Source organism: Paramisgurnus dabryanus, chromosome 2 (genome assembly GCF_030506205.2).
Source record: "Paramisgurnus dabryanus chromosome 2, PD_genome_1.1, whole genome shotgun sequence".
Lineage (NCBI taxonomy): Eukaryota > Metazoa > Chordata > Actinopteri > Cypriniformes > Cobitidae > Paramisgurnus > Paramisgurnus dabryanus.
Genome location: NC_133338.1, coordinates 18,593,549 through 18,613,566, shown reverse-complemented (window position 1 = coordinate 18,613,566; position 20,018 = coordinate 18,593,549). Strand labels below are relative to the sequence as shown.

The 20,018-nt window shown below is 37.9% G+C and overlaps 1 protein-coding gene across 1 annotated transcript; it reads right to left on the bottom strand.

The window, feature by feature from the left end:
- Nucleotides 1–133: 133 nt before the first annotated feature.
- On the bottom strand, nt 134–19,365 carry LOC135764809 (tyrosine-protein kinase receptor TYRO3). Its single transcript, XM_065275498.2, has 15 exons — nt 18,803–19,365; nt 18,654–18,715; nt 17,763–18,375; nt 17,438–17,593; nt 16,655–16,987; nt 15,661–15,802; nt 15,100–15,206; nt 4,837–4,944; nt 4,597–4,677; nt 3,647–3,739; nt 2,801–2,922; nt 2,284–2,393; nt 1,969–2,128; nt 988–1,121; nt 134–673 (listed from the first exon to the last, which is right to left on the bottom strand). Exons 1-15 carry the CDS (start codon nt 18,909–18,911, stop codon nt 352–354), a joined length of 2,652 nt encoding a protein of 883 aa, XP_065131570.1. The 5' UTR covers nt 18,912–19,365; the 3' UTR covers nt 134–351.
- Nucleotides 19,366–20,018: the final 653 nt, after the last annotated feature.

The window sequence follows — 20,018 nt, the reverse complement described above, 5'->3', positions numbered from 1 at the left end:
GTCATTAATTGATGGTTTTTGTTTTGCATGATATTTTAAAGTGATGACGTTTTAATTAATAGGTCATAATGGTCTTGGTTGGTTAATATTATAGTGTTAAAAACACTACAAAAATACGAAATCAGTCGACTAATTTAGTGGTAGAAAAATATTTATTGGTAGATATATTATGGATCAAGGACCATACAAAATTATTTACCCTTATTTTCATTTAGCCACATAAAGTAGGGTACATTCAAGCAGCGTACACAAAATATCTTTTTATATTTAAATATTTGTGGAACAGATAACATACTCCAGATAAAAATCAAATGATAAGCAAAAACAGGCTTAATGTGAAACACATTCTCATTAAATGTTATTACACATCAGGTATCCATCATCCCCACTTTCCTTCTCATCTCCCACTGGTCTGGAATGGGATGCCAAGCCGCTAGGTTCTGGTAGATATATGTTGCCTACAGCCCCCTCCACCTCAGGGTCCAGACCCTCCGCTCCACTTAAGTAGTTGCTGCCACTTCCTGCTTCAAGACCCTGGTTAATGTAGTGGGCTTCCTTGCTGGCTTCCAGGGGAGGAAGCTCAGACAGAAAAGCTTGGAGTTTCTGTCTCAGCTCTCCAAAGCATGGTCTCTGTGAAGGCTCTTTGTGCCAACAGCTCAGCATAATTTCATATCTGACGTCAGCACAGAACAAGGGAAAAGAAAACATGATAAGCTGCATGAGCTTAAATAATTTTATGTTAATAATATTCTTACCTTTTATGCAACTGTACTTTTTTAACATTATAATATGATCTAATTTACTGACAAGTCCAGTATCTTGTGTAAGGACATCTGCCCTGGCAATTGCTATTGTTATTTATACACATTAAACTATACTTGCCAGCAAGCCTGATTTTATAAATGAAAGACAATAAATGAAACTGTGTCATTTTAATATCTGTCATTTAAAATACAAGCTGTGCTACTTTTTTGTCAAAGTGCTTACAATTTGTGGTCATTGTCTCCTTGTTTGAGACGGTGCCCATTTTCCAGCAAGTCAAGAAGCTCATGATTAGGGACACCTGGATATGGAGTCATGCCCCTGGATGTAATCTCCCACATGGTTATTCCAAAAGACCACTGCAAGATATACAGAACAACACAAACAGGACGATTAAGGTGCAGTTTCCGGGATAGGGCTTAGTCCCAAACTAAAATGCATGTTTGAGCTGACTTAATTTAAAAAACTACTTGCACTGACATATCTTTACATATACCAATGTTTTATCTAAAGATGCACACCAGTAATGTTTTTTGTAAAAACTACTAAAATGTCCTCATATAACTAAGGCCTATATCATGGATTAATTTAAACCCTGTCCGGGAAACTGGCCCTATATGTTTTATATTATTTGTTTTTGAGGACTTTTTTCTTATCAAATAGTTATTCTTCAGAGTTTAGTTGGGGCCGTACAGAAAATTACTGGATATAACATGCAATATAAGTGAGTAACAAAAAATGGATAGCAGCAGTGTAGCATAGTACCATAACACATAAAAAAATGGCAAACATTTGCAAACAAATTTGTGAACATATTCAAACAAATTTGCAAACATTTGCCAACTTTGTATTAATTTAATATCAAATAGATAAATAATATATATTTATATGGTAATGACTGAGGGAAGGGTGGTTTACAAATTTTGTTAAAGCAACAAATAATTTCATATTTCTTTTTATTTATTAAAATATGACTGACATGTTTGGTGGGATTAAAATGAGACCTGAAAAACTAACGCTTTGAAATGTGACAAAGTAGTGTACAATCAGTTGTAAAACTTCTCTGTGACAGCATTTCACCAAAATGAAATAAATAAATGAACACTTGTGTATTACTTTTAAATATTGTATTTGAATTATCAATATGAATGTACAATGTACAGGTGTTAATGTTAAACAGAATTATGAAGTTGAAATAGGGCTAACCACGTCACTCTTGGTGGTGTAGATGGACTCGGATAGACTCTCTATGGCCATCCACTTTACAGGCATTCGTATAGATACTTTTTGCCTATAGTAGTTTCCAGAACAGATCTTCTTAGACAGACCAAAGTCTGCTACACAGACACGCAGATCATCACCCAACCTGAAATTGAATGAACATGCATATGTGATTTAAAAATGGGCAAGCGTGGGCAGAAGTCAATTTTGCTCATTAGGTGTGGCAACATCCAAGACAATAGAGGTATTAACATGACATTGATGGAAAATGTGCTCTCTGTTGTCCTCCTGTGGACTCACATGCAATTGCGAGCAGCCAGATCTCTGTGTAGGAAGCCCTTAGAGCTGAGATACTCCATTCCTGCAGCAATGTCAATCATGAAACGTAGAAGACTCTGATCAGGTACAAACTGAAAAAAGCTTGAGTTAGAATAGCACATAATGTAAAGCAACATAAAATGTTATGTAAATTAGAAATAATTTATGTCTTAATTCATTTTTGCTTTACATTATTGCTGTACTGTTTGACTATTAGGATAAAGGCACTTTTTGGTGGTTTTAGGGTACTAGATGAATATTGATTATTGTGTGGACTACAGTTGACAAAATCATGCTAAATACATGTGAAGTCTAATATTCTGGCACTGTACAGTTCCCTTTTTTTAGCACTTGGACAGGTTGTTACTCTGTTAGTTATTTTGTTTGTTAGTACTATTTTCACACCTTCAAAAAAAGAGTTAAAGTCGTTTTCTATAATTATTTCAATACTACTGAGCACTCTCTAGTGATTTGATTCTGGATCTGGGCTTGGACTGACCATTGGAACATCACCGTAGCGGGTGGCTATAAGAAAGTGACGTAGGTCTCCATGTTTCATAAATGGCAGAATAACAAGTGGTACATGTACAGAGGACTCTGGATCTCGCTCCAATGCGACCCCTGGTTAAACACAAGACACCATGTGGCATATAGTTAAAGTTCATATAGTTTAACAGCTGTCAGTAACATTACATTCAACACTCTAAAAATGCTGGGTTATTTTTAACCCAGCGCTGGGTCAAAAAGGGACGAAGCCAACTTCGTCAACTAGTAATTTAACTTATGCAGGGCTGTTTCAACCCAAACACTGGGTTATTATGTGTGAACAATAAAACAGTTCATCACTTAACACTTGTCAGACAATTGTCTTAATATGATCAGTAGATAGAAGAATTAAAATCCAAATGTGTTTTGTTACGTTGAGTTGTTAAATTGTATATTTTAAAACAGGTGAAAAATAAAATGTGACATTCTGTACTTTTGTCTCATATTCACATTTTAGTGTTTAGACATTTCTTTACTCCACAGAAAAAAAGAGCGATTTTGCCTTTATTGTCCCAATACATATGGAGGGCACTGTTGTTATGACTTGTTCAAAGGGTACTGCCCCAGTGACTGCTTGGGGACATTTTTTGACTATATTTTAGAGATTTAAAAATTTACTGTATCACACTGTTAATGTCTAGCTAAAGAAAGCATCAAGGGAACTCCTTTGAGATTCCTATATGCCATGGGACAAATGCCACTTGAATGATTAAATTGATGTTAAAATTATCCCCTTTAACAAGAAGTAAATTATATATTTCAGCTTAGATTTTAAAAATTACATTCCAAATAGTCATACCATGCAATTTTACTACGTTGTCGTGATCAAAATGTTGCATTAATTCTGCCTCCTTGAGAAATGACTCCAGATCCTCTTGATTGTGGATTCCAACTTACAACAGAATAAGAAAAAATTCACATACTGTATTTTATAAGGTCCTTGTCTATTCATTGTTTTAGTTGCTGTGCAGTAAGCAGTTCCTAATTCAGAGTCAGTAATTCTAAGATCATACTTTAAAGTTTATTATTACAAACTCGTGGCTCACTTTTAGTTTATATTTTTTTATAGACAAACACAAACATACACACCTACACGGTGAACGTGATTTTACCAAGTAGGATGTGATCCTGGATCAACACCATTGTCGTTCCTGGATCAACATTTTCATTAACCAATCAGATTGCAGGATTAGGATAAGTGTGTATGTTAGATTTAGGTTTAGGATTGGGTTGGGGCTTTTTAAGAAATACTCCTCAAACTATTATTTTACACTAATTTGAGGGTTTAAAAATGGTTGGGTTTTGAGTTAAGGGTAGGTTGGGGTATCTTTTTTAAAACGTTGGTCCAGGATCATCAAAAAATGTTGATCCAGGATGACATCTTACTTGGTGAAATCACGGCGACCACACATACACATGCGCACACACACACACACACACACACACACACACACACACACACACACACACACACACACACACACACACACACACACACACACACACACACACACACACACACACACACACACACATTCTGGTTTCCATGGTTTGTGGGGACATTCCATAGACGTAATGTCAAAATGTCCCCACAAGGTCACAAAAACACTGGTATTCCTATCTTTCTGGGGACAATTGGTCCCCACAACGTGATAATTACCAGGTACACACACACACACACACACACACACACACACACACACACACACACACACACACACACACACACACACACACACACACACAAACCTTTCATGGTTTTTACTGCCACTCTGATATCTTGTCCAGTTTGAGGTGAAAAAATGCCCTCATAGACGGTCCCAAATTCTCCTGCAAATATCCAAATACCCAATTCATCTTTTCATACTCAAAAAAGCAAAATGACTTATAAACAATTACTGTTGTTTTATATTTACTTTACATAAACTTTACAGTGTAACAGTCTAACATAGTGAACAGGCATCATTTGCATTTCTCTGAAGTTTTTACCTTTCCCAAGTTCTTTGCCCATTGTTAATTTTGTACAATCCACAAGCACATCCTTAATCCTGCACAGTAGTTCAGCACTCAGCACTCCCTCCAACATCTGAATTGAGCCTGTTAAAAAAAAGAAACAATGAGATTATGGTCCAAAACATGTGAGTTAAGGAATAAAATCTGTCAAAAATTTTAACATTGTCCTGTTACAAGGCCTCTTTCAAGAAGATGATTTCCTATTTTACGTCTTGTCTAGAAAAGAGTTTTGTATAAGTGAAGATTTGTTAAGTCTGTTGTTTAATTAAGTGTTGTGTTTATCTTGTTTACTGTGTTTTGCCCCATCGTGGGTGTTTGTTTGCCCTGTTCATATAATAAATAGTTTGTTGTGTTCACCAAAGTCTGCGCTTGGGTTCGTATCCAGTTACTGACACTCTCAAAATATTCATAATCTTACAGTTTTTTTTATTCGCTTTGGTACTATTTTCACAAGTATGTGGTAAAACTTCACAACTGTTAGTACAAAACTCAAGGCAGATCATCAAATAGTCAGTTTTTTCAAACATTTAATCACATGTTCAATTGACTTAGTACAACACACAAAACTAGATAGTAAAGTTTGAAGACAAACTTTATGTTGGCTTGAGAAAGCGTAGCCTGAACGTTTAAAACGGTTTGACATAAGTTTAGTTTAGTAGGCTATCTGGCTGTTAGTATGTTTAAGTATGAAGGTAGCATGATTTACCATGAAGCTAGCATGATGTTAGCATGATTAGCATGAAGCTAGCATGATGCTAGCATGATTAGAATGAAGCTAGCTTGATGCTAGCATGATTAGCATGAAGCTAGCATGATAAGCATGAAGCTAGTATGATGCTAACATGATGTTAGCATGATTAGCATGAAGCTAGCATGATGCTAGCATGATTAGCATGAAGCTAGCATGATGTTAGCATGATTAGCATGAAGCTAGCATGATGCTAGCATGATTAGCATGAAGCTAGCATGATGCTAGCATGATTAGCATGAAGCTAGCATGATGCTAGCATGATTAGCATGAAGCTAGCATGATGCTAGCATGATTAGCATGAAGCTAGCATGATGCTAGCATGATTAGCATGAAGCTAGCATGATGCTAGCATGATTAGCATGAAGCTAGCATGAAGCTAGCATGATTAACATGAAGTTAGCATGAAGCTAGCATGATGCTAGTATGATTAGCATGAAGCTAGCATGATGCTAGCATGATTAGCATGAAGCTAGCATGATGTTAGCATGATTAGCATGAAGCTAGCATGAAGTTAGCATGATTAGCATGAAGCTAGCATGAAGTTAGCATGATTAGCATGAAGCTAGCATGATGTTAGCATGATTAGCATGAAGCTAGCATGAAGCTAGCATGATTAGCAAGAAGCTAGCATGAAGCTAACATTTATTGCGTTGCTAGGGTACTAAGTTTGGTTGCTAGGGAGAAAATTGGCATCCCATAATGATCACCCTTCAAGCCACAAGTTAAACGGTCCAACCCCCGTGTCTCTACAATGTTCTGATGCGGAGATATAAGGCTTTGTTTATTCCGTTGCTAGGGTACTAAGTTTGGTTGCTAGGGAGAAAATTGGCATCCCATAATGATCACACTTCAAGCCACAAGTAAAACGGTCCAACCCCCGTGTCTCTATGATGTTCTGAAGCGTAGATATAAGGCTAGGTTTATTCCGTTGCTAGGGTACTAAGTTTGGTTGCTAAGGAAAAAATTGGCATCCCATAATGATTACACTTCAAGCCACAAGAAAAACGGTCCAACCCCTGTGTCTCTACGATGTTCAGATCCAGAGATATAAGGCTTTGTTTATTATGTTGCTAGGGTCTTCATATTTTGTTGCTAGGGGCGTGGCTTAATACCTCAATAAGAATCCTAAGAGACTGATTGGATGCCTGAGTAAAATGAGCCCACCCCTATGTCTCTATGACACTCTGGTGCAAAGATATCCATCTGGGCTTTTTATAATGGTAGTCTATGGGAGATGTTGCTAGGGTACCCAAAATTGTTGCTAGGGGCGTGGCTTAATATCTCTGGGGTGATCCTAAGAGACTGATTGGATGCTTGAGTAAAATGAGCCCACCCCCATGTCTCTAAGACACTCTTAAGTGAAGATATTCCATCTGGGACGCTTTTTTTCCCTTTTATGGGCATGTTTCCTGCCCCATTATAAGTCAATGGGAAAATTTGGGGGCCTCTTACACCCCAGGGGTACAGCTTACACCCCATTGTGAGGTATGTTCTTACACAGCCTGTCAGCCTCCTTAAATGTGGTAAGCCACAAGTTTCTACAAGTTTCTCACTCGCAGCTTTGACCCGTCAAAGTTTGTCTCAATGTTAAGTCAATGGAAATTTTGGGGTGTTTCAGCGCCCCGTTTAGGAATTCGGAAGGTCCCATCAGTTAGAAAAGATATAGCACACCTCGTCAGATCAGACCGAAAGTCTGTCCAAAGTTTGATGGCTGTAGCTTGAAAGCTCTAGGACGAGTTAGAGTTAGAAATTTTAGTCTCAGAAGAAAAAGAATAATAATAATAACTAGATAGAAAAGTTTGAAGACAAACTTTATGTTGGCTTGACAAAGCCTAGCCTGAACGTTTAAAACAGATTGAAAGAAATTTAAAACAAGTTTAGTTTAGGATTATAACTTTCGTAAACATGATACCAAAAGTTACCATGTTAGCATGTTTAGCACTAAGTTAGCATGATGCTAACATGAATTAGCATGATGCTAACATGAATTAGCATGATGCTAACATGAATTAGCATGATGCTAACATGAATTAGCATGATGCTAACATGAATTAGCATGATGCTAACATGAATTAGCATGAAGCTAGCATGATGCTAACATGAATTAGCATGAAGCTAGCATGATGCTAACATGAATTAGCATGAAGCTAGCATGATGCTAACATGAATTAGCATGATGCTAACATGATGCTAACATGAATTAGCATGAAGCTAGCATGATGCTAACATGAATTAGCATGAAGCTAGCATGATGCTAACATGAATTAGCATGAAGCTAGCATGATGCTAACATGAATTAGCATGAAGCTAGCATGATGCTAACATGAATTAGCATGAAGCTAGCATGATGCTAACATGAATTAGCATGAAGCTAGCATGATGATAACAAGAATTAGCATGAAGCTAGCATGATGCTAACATGAATTAGCATTGTGCTAACATGAATTAGCATGAAGCTAGCATGATGCTAACATGAATTAGCATGAAGCTAACATGATGCTAACATGAATTAGCATGAAGCTAGCATGTTGCTAACATGAATTAGCATGAAGCTAGCATGATGCTAACATGAATTAGCATGAAGCTAGCATGATGCTAACATGAATTAGCATGAAGCTAGCATGATGCTAACATGAATTAGCATGAAGCTAGCATGATGCTAACATGAATTATCATTGTGCTAACATGAATTAGCATGAAGCTAGCATGATGCTAACATGAATTAGCATGATGCTAACATGAATAAGCATGAAGCTAGCAAGATGGCAACATGAATTAGCATGAAGCTAGCATGATGTTAACATGAATTAGCATGAAGCTAGCATGATGCTAACATGAATTAGCATGATGTTAGCTTGATGCTAACATGAATAAGCATGAAGCTAACATGATGCTAACATGAATTAGCATGAAGCTAGCATGATGCTAATATGAATTAGCATGAAGCTAGCATGATGCTAACATGAATTAGCATGAAGCTAGCATGATGCTAACATGAATTAGCATGAAGCTAGCATGATTAGCATGAAGCTAGCATGATGCTAGCATGATTAGCAGGAAGCTAGCATGATGCTAGCATGATTAGCATGAAGCTAACATGAATTAGCATTAAGCTAGCACGACGCTAACATGAATTAGCATGAAGCTAGCACGACGCTAACATGAATTAGCATGAAGCTAGCACGACGTTAACATGAATTAGCATGAAGCTAGCACGAAGCTAACATGAATTAGCATGAAGCTAGCACGACGCTAACATGAATTAGCATGAAGCTAGCACGACGTTAACATGAATTAGCATGAAGCTAGCACGACGTTAACATGAATTAGCATGAAGCTAGCACGAAGCTAACATGAATTAGCATGAAGCTAGCACGACGCTAACATGAATTAGCATGAAGCTAGCACGACGCTAACATGAATTAGCATGAAGCTAGCACGACGCTAACATGAATTAGCATGAAGCTAGCACGACGTTAACATGAATTAGCATGAAGTTAGCACGACGCTAACATGAATTAGCATGAAGCTAGCACGACGCTAACATGAATTACCATGAAGCTAGCACGACGCTAACATGAATTAGCATGGAGCTAGCACGACGCTAACATGAATTAGCATGAAGCTAGCACGATGCTAACATGAATTAGCATGAAGCTAGCACGATGCTAACATGAATTAGCATGAAGCTAGCACGATGCTAACATGAATTAGCGTAAAGCTAGCACGATGCTAACATGAATTAGCATGAAGCTAGCACGATGCTAACATGAATTAGCATGAAGCTAGCACGATGCTAACATGAATTAGCATGAAGCTAGCACGATGCTAACATGAATTAGCATGAAGCTAGCACGATGGTAACATGAATTAGCATGAAGCTAGCACGATGCTAACATGAATTAACATGAAGTTAGCATGATGCTAACATGAATTAGTATGAAGCTAGCATGATGAGCATGAAGTTAGCAAGATTTATTATGAAATTAGCATAAAGCTAGCACGAAACTAGCATGAAGCTAGTATGACTTAGCATGGAGCTAGCATAAGGCTAACATGACCAAAAGACCCAACCCCCATGTCTCTATGATGTTCGGATCCAGAGATATAAGGCTTTGTTTATTATGTTGCTAGGGTGCTCATATTTGGTTGCTAGGGGCGTGGCTTAATACCTCAATAAGAATCCTCCGAGACTGATTGGATGCCTGAGTAAAATGAGCCCACCCCCATGTCTCTGTGACACTGTGCTGCAAAGATATCCATCTGGGCATTTTATAATGGCAGTCTATGGGATATGTTGCTAGGGTGCCCAAAAATGGTTGCTAGGGGCGTGGCTTAATAGCTATGGGGCGATCCTGAGAGACTGATTGGATGCCTGAGTATAATGAGTCCACCCCCATGTCTCTATGACACTGTAAAGCGAAGATATTCCATCTGGGACGCTTTTATTCCCTTATATGGGCATGTTTCCTGCCCCGTTATAAGTCAATGGGGAATTTTGGGGGCCTCTTACACCCAAGGGGTACAGCTTACACCCCAATGTGAGGTATGTTCTCACAGTGCCTGCCAGCCTCTTGAAAAGTGGTAACCCACAAGTTTCTACAAATTTCTCGCTTGCAGCTATGACCCGTCAAAGTTTGTCGCAATGTTAAGTAAATGGGACTTTTCCGAAGTTTAATGTCCCGTTTTAGGAATTCTGTAAGTCGGATCCCGTCAAAAAGATATAGCACACTTCTTTAGACCAGTCAGAATGTCCGTGGAAAATTTCGTGGATGTAGCTTGAAAGCTGTGGGACGAGTTAGCTGCAGAAATTTTAGTCTCAGAAGAAGAAGAAGAAGAACTAGATATTAAAGTTTGAGGACAAACTTTATGTTGGCTTGAAAAAGCGTAGCCTGAACATTTAAAATGGTTTGACAGAAGTTTATTTTAGTAGGCTATCTGGCTGTTAGCATGATTAGCATGAAGTTAGCATGATTAGCATGAAGCTAGCATGATGTTAGCATGATCAGTATGAAGCTAGCATGATGTTAGCATGATCAGTATGAAGCTAGCATGAAGCTAACATGATTAGCATGAAGCTAACATGATTAGCATGAAGCTAGCATGAAGCTAACATGATTAGCATGAAGCTAACATGATTAGCATGAAGCTAGCATGAAGCTAACATGATTAGCATGAAGCTAGAATGAAGATAACAATTATTCCGTTGCTAGGGTACTAAGTTTGGTTGCTAGGGAGAAGATTGGCATCCCATAATGATCAACCTTCAAGCCACAAGTAAAACGGTCCAACCCCCGTGTCTCTATGATGTTCTGAAGCGGAGATATAAGGCTTTGTTTATTCCGTTGCTAGGGTACTAAGTTTGGTTGCTAGGGAGAAAATTGGCATCCCATAATGATCAACCTTCAAGCCACAAGTAAAACGGTCCAACCCCCGTGTCTCTATGATGTTCTGAAGCGGAGATATAAGGCTTTGTTTATTCCGTTGCTAGGGTACTAAGTTTGGTTGCTAGGGAGAAAATTGGCATCCCATAATGATCAACCTTCAAGCCACAAGTAAAACGGTCCAACCCCCGTGTCTCTATGATGTTCTGAAGCGGAGATATAAGGCTTTGTTTATTCCGTTGCTAGGGTACTAAGTTTGGTTGCTAGGGAGAAAATTGGCATCCCATAATGATCAACCTTCAAGCCACAAGTAAAACGGTCAAACCCCCGTGTCTCTAAGATGTTCTGAAGCGGAGATAAAAGGCTTTGTTTATTCCGTTGCTAGGGTACTAAGTTTGGTTGCTAGGGAGAAAATTGGCATCCCATAATGATCAACCTTCAAGCCACAAGTAAAACGGTCCAACCCCCATGTCTCTATGATGTTCTGAAGCGGAGATATAAGGCTTTGTTTATTCCGTTGCTAGGGTACTAAGTTTTGTTGCTAGGGAGAAAATTGGCATCCCATAATGATCACACTTAAAGCCACAAGTAAAACGGTCCAACCCCTGTGTCTCTACAATGTTCTGATTCTGAGATATAAGGCTTTGTTTATTCCGTTGCTAGGGTACTAAGTTTGGTTGCTAGGGAGGAAATTGGCATCCCATAATAATCAACCTTCAAGCCACAAGTAAAACGGTCCAACCCCCGTGTCTCTAAGATGTTCTGAAGCGGAGAAATAAGGCTTTGTTTATTCCGTTGCTAGGGTACTAAGTTTGGTTGCTAGGGAGAAAAATGGCATCCCATAATGATCAACCTTCAAGCCACAAGTAAAACGGTCCAACCCCCATGTCTCTATGATGTTCTGAAGCGGAGATATAAGGCTTTGTTTATTCCGTTGCTAGGGTACTAAGTTTGGTTGCTAGGGAGAAAATTGGCATCCCATAATGATCAACCTTCAAGCCACAAGTAAAACGGTCCAACCCCCGTGTCTCTATGATGTTCTGAAGCGGAGATATAAGGCTTTGTTTATTCCGTTGCTAGGGTACTAAGTTTGGTTGCTGGGGAGAAAATTGGCATCCCATAATGATCAACCTTCAAGCCACAAGTAAAACGGTCAAACCCCCATGTCTCTATGATGTTCTGAAGCGGAGATATAAGGCTTTGTTTATTCCGTTGCTAGGGTACTAAGTTTGGTTGCTAGGGAGAAAATTGGCATCCCATAATGATCAACCTTCAAGCCACAAGTAAAACGGTCCAACCCCCATGTCTCTATTATGTTCTGAAGCGGAGATATAAGGCTTTGTTTATTCCGTTGCTAGGGTACTAAGTTTGGTTGCTAGGGAGAAAATTGGCATCCCATAATGATCACACTTAAAGCCACAAGTAAAACGGTCCAACCCCCGTGTCTCTACAATGTTCTGATTCTGAGATATAAGGCTTTGTTTATTCCGTTGCTAGGGTACTAAGTTTGGTTGCTAGGGAGAAAATTGGCATCCCATAATAATCAACCTTCAAGCCACAAGTAAAACGGTCCAACCCCCGTGTCTCTATGATGTTCTGAAGCGGAGAAATAAGGCTTTGTTTATTCCGTTGCTAGGGTACTAAGTTTGGTTGCTAGGGAGAAAATTGGCATCCCATAATGATCAACCTTCAAGCCACAAGTAAAACGGTCAAACCCCCGTGTCTCTAAGATGTTCTGAAGCGGAGATAAAAGGCTTTGTTTATTCCGTTGCTAGGGTACTAAGTTTGGTTGCTAGGGAGAAAATTGGCATCCCATAATAATCAACCTTCAAGCCACAAGTAAAACGGTCCAACCCCCGTGTCTCTACAATGTTCTGATTCTGAGATATAAGGCTTTGTTTATTCCGTTGCTAGGGTACTAAGTTTGGTTGCTAGGGAGAAAATTGGCATCCCATAATAATCAACCTTCAAGCCACAAGTAAAACGGTCCAACCCCCGTGTCTCTATGATGTTCTGAAGCGGAGAAATAAGGCTTTGTTTATTCCGTTGCTAGGGTACTAAGTTTGGTTGCTAGGGAGAAAATTGGCATCCCATAATGATCAACCTTCAAGCCACAAGTAAAACGGTCAAACCCCCGTGTCTCTAAGATGTTCTGAAGCGGAGATAAAAGGCTTTGTTTATTCCGTTGCTAGGGTACTAAGTTTGGTTGCTAGGGAGAAAATTGGCATCCCATAATAATCAACCTTCAAGCCACAAGTAAAACGGTCCAACCCCCATGTCTCTACGACACTCTAAAGTGAAGATATTCCATCTGGGACGCTTTTATTCCTTTATATGGGCATGTTTCCTGCCCCATTATAAGTCAATGGGAAATTTTGGGGGCCTCTTACACCCCAGGGGTACAGCTTACACCCCATTGTGATGTATGTTCTTACAGAGCCTGTCAGCCACCTTAAATGTGGTAAGCCACAAGTTTCTACAAGTTTCTCACTCACAGCTATGACCCGTCAAAGTTTGTCTCAATGTTAAGTCAATGGAAATTTTGGGGTGTTCGAGACCCCCGTTTAGGAATTCGGAAGGTCCCATCAGTTAGAAAAGATATAGCACACTAAGTCAGACCAGTCTGAAGGTCTGTGGAAAATTTGGTGCATGTAGCTTGAAAGCCCTAGGACGAGTTAGTGTTTATAATTTTGGGGGGAGAAAAAGAATAATAATAATAATAATAATAATAAGTTTAATAGCAATAACAATATATTGGCTTTTTCAAAGCCAACATAATAATAATAATAAGTTTAAATACAATATCAGTATGTTGGCTTTGTCAAGCCAACATAATAATAATAAGTTTAAGTGCAACAACAGTATGTTGGCTTTCTCAAGCCAACATAATTATACATTCACTTGTGTCATCAAAGACATATCTTTCATATGAAGTAACTGTCTTTCACAATGCAATGCTCACAATACTTTTGATATGCTTCTCATCTCATTTGCGTAAATACATTTGACCAGCACTAAATCCAACTGATCTTAATGGTTACAGTAATCACTGAACCATTTGGTAAACCTATATATTTTCATTTTAGCAATATACAGTATATGGATTTTGAGAACTACAGAAATAAAACCTCTGTTTGTACGAACATATAAATTATGTGTAACCACACATGATAAAATACTCTTTATTGCAAATTGATTTTACAAAGTGGTAACCAAAGTTGGTCATTACAGTCCTGTAGAAACAGTTTACTGTAAAAGTGGGGGTGAAACACTGGCCATTTATTTCAACATGGAGCAGGACAGACAGCAAGGAATAAGAAGATCTTGTGGACAAGGGATCCGTCAAAGAGGTGGGCATGGGCACCCACAGAGAGGTCAAAGAGGTGGACGAAAATTTACTGCCAAATGCTCAAGACAGGCTTGATCCAAATTACTGTAATGTAATGTGTGCACTAAATTTTATGTTTTTATCCAGTTACATTATAGAAAGTATAGCTATGTTACAATTATATCTGAAAAATAAAAACTACTGTAATTTGCTCAAATGATTGTAGAGGATGTCTTCATTGATCCTTCACTTAATTACACATAGGATGGATATTTTGGAAATGATAGATTATGTAAGTAATGTAAGTGTATTGCCTAATGTGAAACTGTGTAATATGTATTTTTAGTACTGTAGCATATTAATTTCAGCACTTTTAAGGCTGATTTGAAACATGTATCTTGCATTGTTTGCTGTTGGATGAACTGATTGTTAAAAGTACTAAACTGAAAGAAGATCATACCGTTGTGTTTCGGTGATTAAACCAAATGTTCTCATTACATATTACAATAATCTTGCATTTGAAACAATGATTATGTGGACTGAAAACATGTGCAACTTACTGAAAGCATTACATCCAGTTTTGAAAGAATGACTAGCTGCGTTACAAGTGTGATCAGTTTGGATTTTTGTAATAAGAGTTTTGAAAATGTACACCTTACTTGTGAAAATAGTACCAAAGCGAATAAAAAAACTGTAATATTATACAATATTACCTACTTTAAGCATTTAATGCTCAAAGCTTAAACTTTGGACATTATAGTTTGGGACAGAATTACCATTGACTTGATCAAGCTGATCTATGTGTTCTCGGTCTTCACGACGATATGTAATCACACTAGTATGGGACATGGGTTGCATCCCATGATAGTCACTGGACATGTTTCTGAACACACATAATTAAACAGAACACAGAAAATATGTTATATTATGTTATGAAATTTTTCTTTTCATCATTTATAATTTTTAATAAATTAATTAAATTTTTATTGTACACTAATCAATATGAAGTGGATCAAAACCTTTCAAAGTTGTTTTAAAACCAATACCCGTTCTTAGGACAATTTTAAAGAACTTTTTTGATCCAATTCAAATTTTATGCTCGTTTGTTTGTAAAATAAGATACGATGCTTTCCCGTACTTTCATGCAGGATGCATATGTACTTTTACTTATATTACCTTGTTCTATTCATTGAGCTTAGATCTCTATAGTCAAACTAATGACCTGGATCACACACTGCTTTTATAAATATTTAATATTAAAGGACGAAACTAGGATGAAAAACCATTTCCAGGTAAGAATCATGACTGTATAAACATTAGAGGTTTCTAATGTTTACCTGTGTTTACTGTGTCGGCACCTTACAGTGATGAATACAGCAGTTATGATAATGAGCAGAAACAGGCCACCACACACCACAGGAGCAATTAGACCAGTAGAGAGAATCTGTTTGAGATGGATTTCAGGATCAGGAGGTCTCCCTGAAACACACACGCACGCAAACACAGCAACATGCAGCCATGTATGTGAATAATATATGATTGTTGCATTTGGTATTGCTGTTTGTATTGGTCTATTCAAACCTATAGCTGTTCCAGATTGACCACCATAATGTTTTTGTAATGGTCATTTACCTAATACATAAAAATGTACAAAACTACCTTTTCAATCACTTCATGGTACCCTCAAACAAACTTAGGGTACCACTCCAGCAACAAAATAGGTACAGCTTTGTGTACCTTTTTCTGCCAGTGTGTGGGTAAAAGGACAGTTGACACAAAATAAAAAAAATTCTATAATCATTTACTCACTTTTTTGTCAGTGGAAATTATATATTCCACTGACAAATATATATTTTCTGAGAGAAATATGAACTATTCCTTTAAAGGAGCAGTGTGTAATTTTTAGAAGGATCTCTTGACAGAAATGCAAAATAATACACAAAACTATGTTTTTATTACCTTAGAATGAGACATTTTGCATACTGAGGGTCCCCTTACATGGAAGTCGCCATTTTGTGCCACCATGTTTCTACAGAAGCCCTTAACGGACAAACTTTTTACTAAGTTGTCTCCGAAGATGACATGTTTGTGGCAGCTACCGTAGCTTCTCTATGCATTTCAAAAGTGAGGGCTAAGCAGTGGACTGAGCCATTAGTTGCAATTTGCAACCTGACCACTAGATGCAGCTAAAACTTACACACTGCACCTTAGAGTGTTTTGTACAAAAAAAAGTATCATAAACAATTTATTTTACCATGCATTTGAACACACAAACTTTATGTATCAACTACTGTTGGTACCTCTGTTGGTAAGCAAAAGCATAACACTCACTTCTGGAGATGAAAATTGTCTGCATAGAATCATCAGGTGCAAGTTCGGCCGATATAGCATTGTGTGCTCTGACAGAAAAATGATAATCCAGCTCTGGATGAAGTCCAGTTATATTAACAGTCTTTATTTTCAGTCTGGAGGATGAAGGGAGAATCAGTGTATTGTTCTCACATGGATCCCACTGACCCATTGATGAATTTCGTCTCTGTTTACACTGCACGTCATATTCCACCTCTGTTCTTCCACCCAGATCTACAGGCTGGGCCCAATGTAGAATCACAACAGTGTCGTCCAAATGCTGTGAGGTTAGGTTGACCGGCGATGAAGGAGATTCTAGAGAAAGTGTATATGTAATATATACAGGACATACAGAGGATTGAAATACAATTCTCTCAAGCCTGCAATGTAAGACATGACACAAGACTAGTGACATTAAAGAAGTAATTTACAGTATATAGCGGCACATAAAAGTATATTATAGTCCTCTAGCGACACACACTAGGGACCATGGTCATTAACCTCCCTGTTAGAGCACCCGACTCCCATAGCAAACCAATTGCCGGTTTGAGTCCCGTTTGGGGCTGGTTAGAGCAGGACCAGTTACAGTGGTGCCGTGACCCGGATTCTTATAAATATACTTTTGGGTCAGTGCAGTATGTCAGTGAAAATACAACTCATTATTTGAATTGCTGGTACTTAAAGTCAACATTGTCAATCTATGATGTCAGAAAGGTAGAAACGTTACATAACAAATGCAGAAATGATAGAGTTACTTTTACACACTTGTGCATCCCAGCTGGGGAGGGTCGGTCTGTAGACGTGCATATCCCTGCTCACAGTCACACTGAAATGCACCCTCTCTGTCTGTTTGACTTCTGCGAGGACAAGCCTCACATCCACCACTGTGGTTTACCGGCTTATAGGTTCCCATCCTACAAGCTAAACAGCAATCAATTATTGTAAGCAAACAGATGGACCAATGGACAGCTGCAATTTTAAATACTTTATGATACTTTATGATGAGGTTTGCATAGTTGGCAGTGGCACACTAAAAATAATATACAGTTGTTATAATAAGATACAGTAAATTCATAAACAACAGCATTACCTTTACAGCTGTTTCCTTCTGCCTGATATCCTGCATCACAGGTACATAATCCTTGTGGTGGACCCCATGTTCCATTTGATTGACATTCCATCATTGGGGTAGCGATTTTTAAGGAATTTTTTATGCATATTCCACTTTTCAACCCTGATCCTGCTGGTGTTTCTTTAAATTCCATTTGGTTCCACACAATTGCTGAACATTTCATGAAGAACACCTCGATAGAAGCAATGAAGATGCACTCACCACTGTAAGAAAACCCAAGATAAAAGCCATTTTGAGAGATTTTTCCCAAAGGAAGACTTTGTGCATGATGCAAATTCTCATCCTTAGGAACACCTCCAATAGAAAATGGATGCTGGGCTGTGATCTCGTGAACAGCTTCTTGTGTTCCTCTAAGGTGTTGATTCTGAGGTTGGTTCGATTCTTGCACGTAAATAGAAAGAGGTTTCTTGTCTTCTTGTGTAAAAACAACATCCAGTAGAAGCTCATGAGCCTCTTGTTTGTGGATCCAATCGGTCCATAATGTTTGGGGACTGTTACTGAATGTGGGGTTACAAGCCTGGTAAACTGAGTGTGGATACTGCTTTCCAAGCCGCATGTTTGTTTCTTGCCACTTACATTGAATTAAAAAGATAGCAATCATTATTGTATGAAACTGTAACAAAAGATTTCTGTAGAAATTACAGTATTAATGGGTATTACTGGCAACTGTAGATTTTACATTTATGTTATTTACTGGCAACACTTTCTTCAAAGTTAAATGAACATGAAACATTTTCAGTCTTTATCTTCTACAGTAAGTTACTGGCAACCAGCTGCATAATTTTTACAGTGTTACATGCAGAATTATATTTAGCATTAATATTTCATATTATTTTGCAAATAACTTACAGCTTTTGATGGTGAGAATGTCCACTTTAAACTGTTCGGTTTGGTTGAATCAAGGATCACCTCTGAAAAAAACCAAAATATTTTATTGTCCCAAATTATTTTTATCACATTCCTTTATGACACATGTTGAAATAAAATCTCTGCGTTACCTTTGATTGGGGTTAATTCTGCGGATAAAAAAGCTGAAAAACTCCATGAAATCCAAAGGAAACAATAATTTATATTAATCACTAAGTTTAAGAGAAGCGTTTTCTTCATTTTTAGTCTTCTTCAATATTCACATTAAAAAAACATTTTTGTTGCCATAGCCTCCAAAGAGACGATCAAATTCAGACCGAACCAAGCTTGTTGATGATTTACGAAGGACTCTGTCAGGGTTCCGTTTTTTTTTTTTTTTAAGTGTTAGATATTTTACTTCCCTAATTTTGTCCCCTTTTGGTTCTGCAGTTTTTCAGTCAGTAGATTTTTTTCTTTTTGGAGTGGGGTTTTGGGCTCCCACCATATAGGTTGCTTTTTCCCTTTTGTGTTTGTTTTTGCCTCACCAGTTCTCCCTCTTCCCCTGCCTCTGGATGTTTATCGTAATTTTCCTGAGCTGTCCTACTGGTCCAAGTTGTGTCAGCTCCGCGTTCCTGGACCTCCCTCCATGCAGTTACTATGCCCTGTGTGGTGCCTTCTGTTTCCCCTGAGATACCCTAGTTTATTTTCCTGTTCCCTGGCTGACAGTCTGAGGAGGCATTATCTTTGTTCCGTCTCATTTTGTGACACTCTGCGCCATCCCCTTTCCAAGTCCTTGACACTTGTTTTTTTGAACCGGACCTTAACTGAGTCGATTTACAGTTAAATAGTTTGTAGATCACTCAAATGTTATAAATCCCTCACTAAATAGGCTAAATGCCAAGATATTCGGTTTAAGTGAATATAAGCCCAAATGATAAGTATTATCAAATCTAAACTAAAACAAATCACACTTCTGAACAATGGAAGGATTTCTGAACAAAAGACTAATTATTGTCAATTACCAGTCTTGTCTCTCTGCCTCCAAGAAATGTCAAGTTACGCATTTAATGACCGTGTGCTTTTTCTTAAAAAAAACAGCAAACATTACTGTAATATTTCCCAATCGCTCCAAAGTTTACAGGAAATATATTAAATGAATCCTGTTCTTATCAAGGTCTTCACCACATCATTTGCTCTTATTAGCTAATTTGAGTGTCCTTAAAAGGCTTTAAATACTATTTTAAAACTTTTGTTTAGATTTTATATGTTCTGAGGAAAATTAATTATGCTTTTATTTTATATTTAGTAGCAAATGATGTGGTGGTTATTTCTAAAAGCTAATAATTCACTGTGGCTGCTACACAGTAA

Excerpts from the sequence above, each read along its gene's own strand:
- LOC135764809 (XM_065275498.2), bottom strand. The coding sequence starts at position 18,911 with ATGAAGAAAACGCTTCTCTTAAACTTAGTGATTAATATAAATTATTGT. Across the intron at positions 18,716-18,802 it reads AGAATTAACCCCAATCAAAG|AGGTGATCCTTGATTCAACC; the intron begins GTAACGCAGAGA and ends GGTTTTTTTCAG. Across the intron at positions 2,923-3,646 it reads CAACGTAGTAAAATTGCATG|GGGTCGCATTGGAGCGAGAT; the intron begins GTATGACTATTT and ends GTGTTTAACCAG.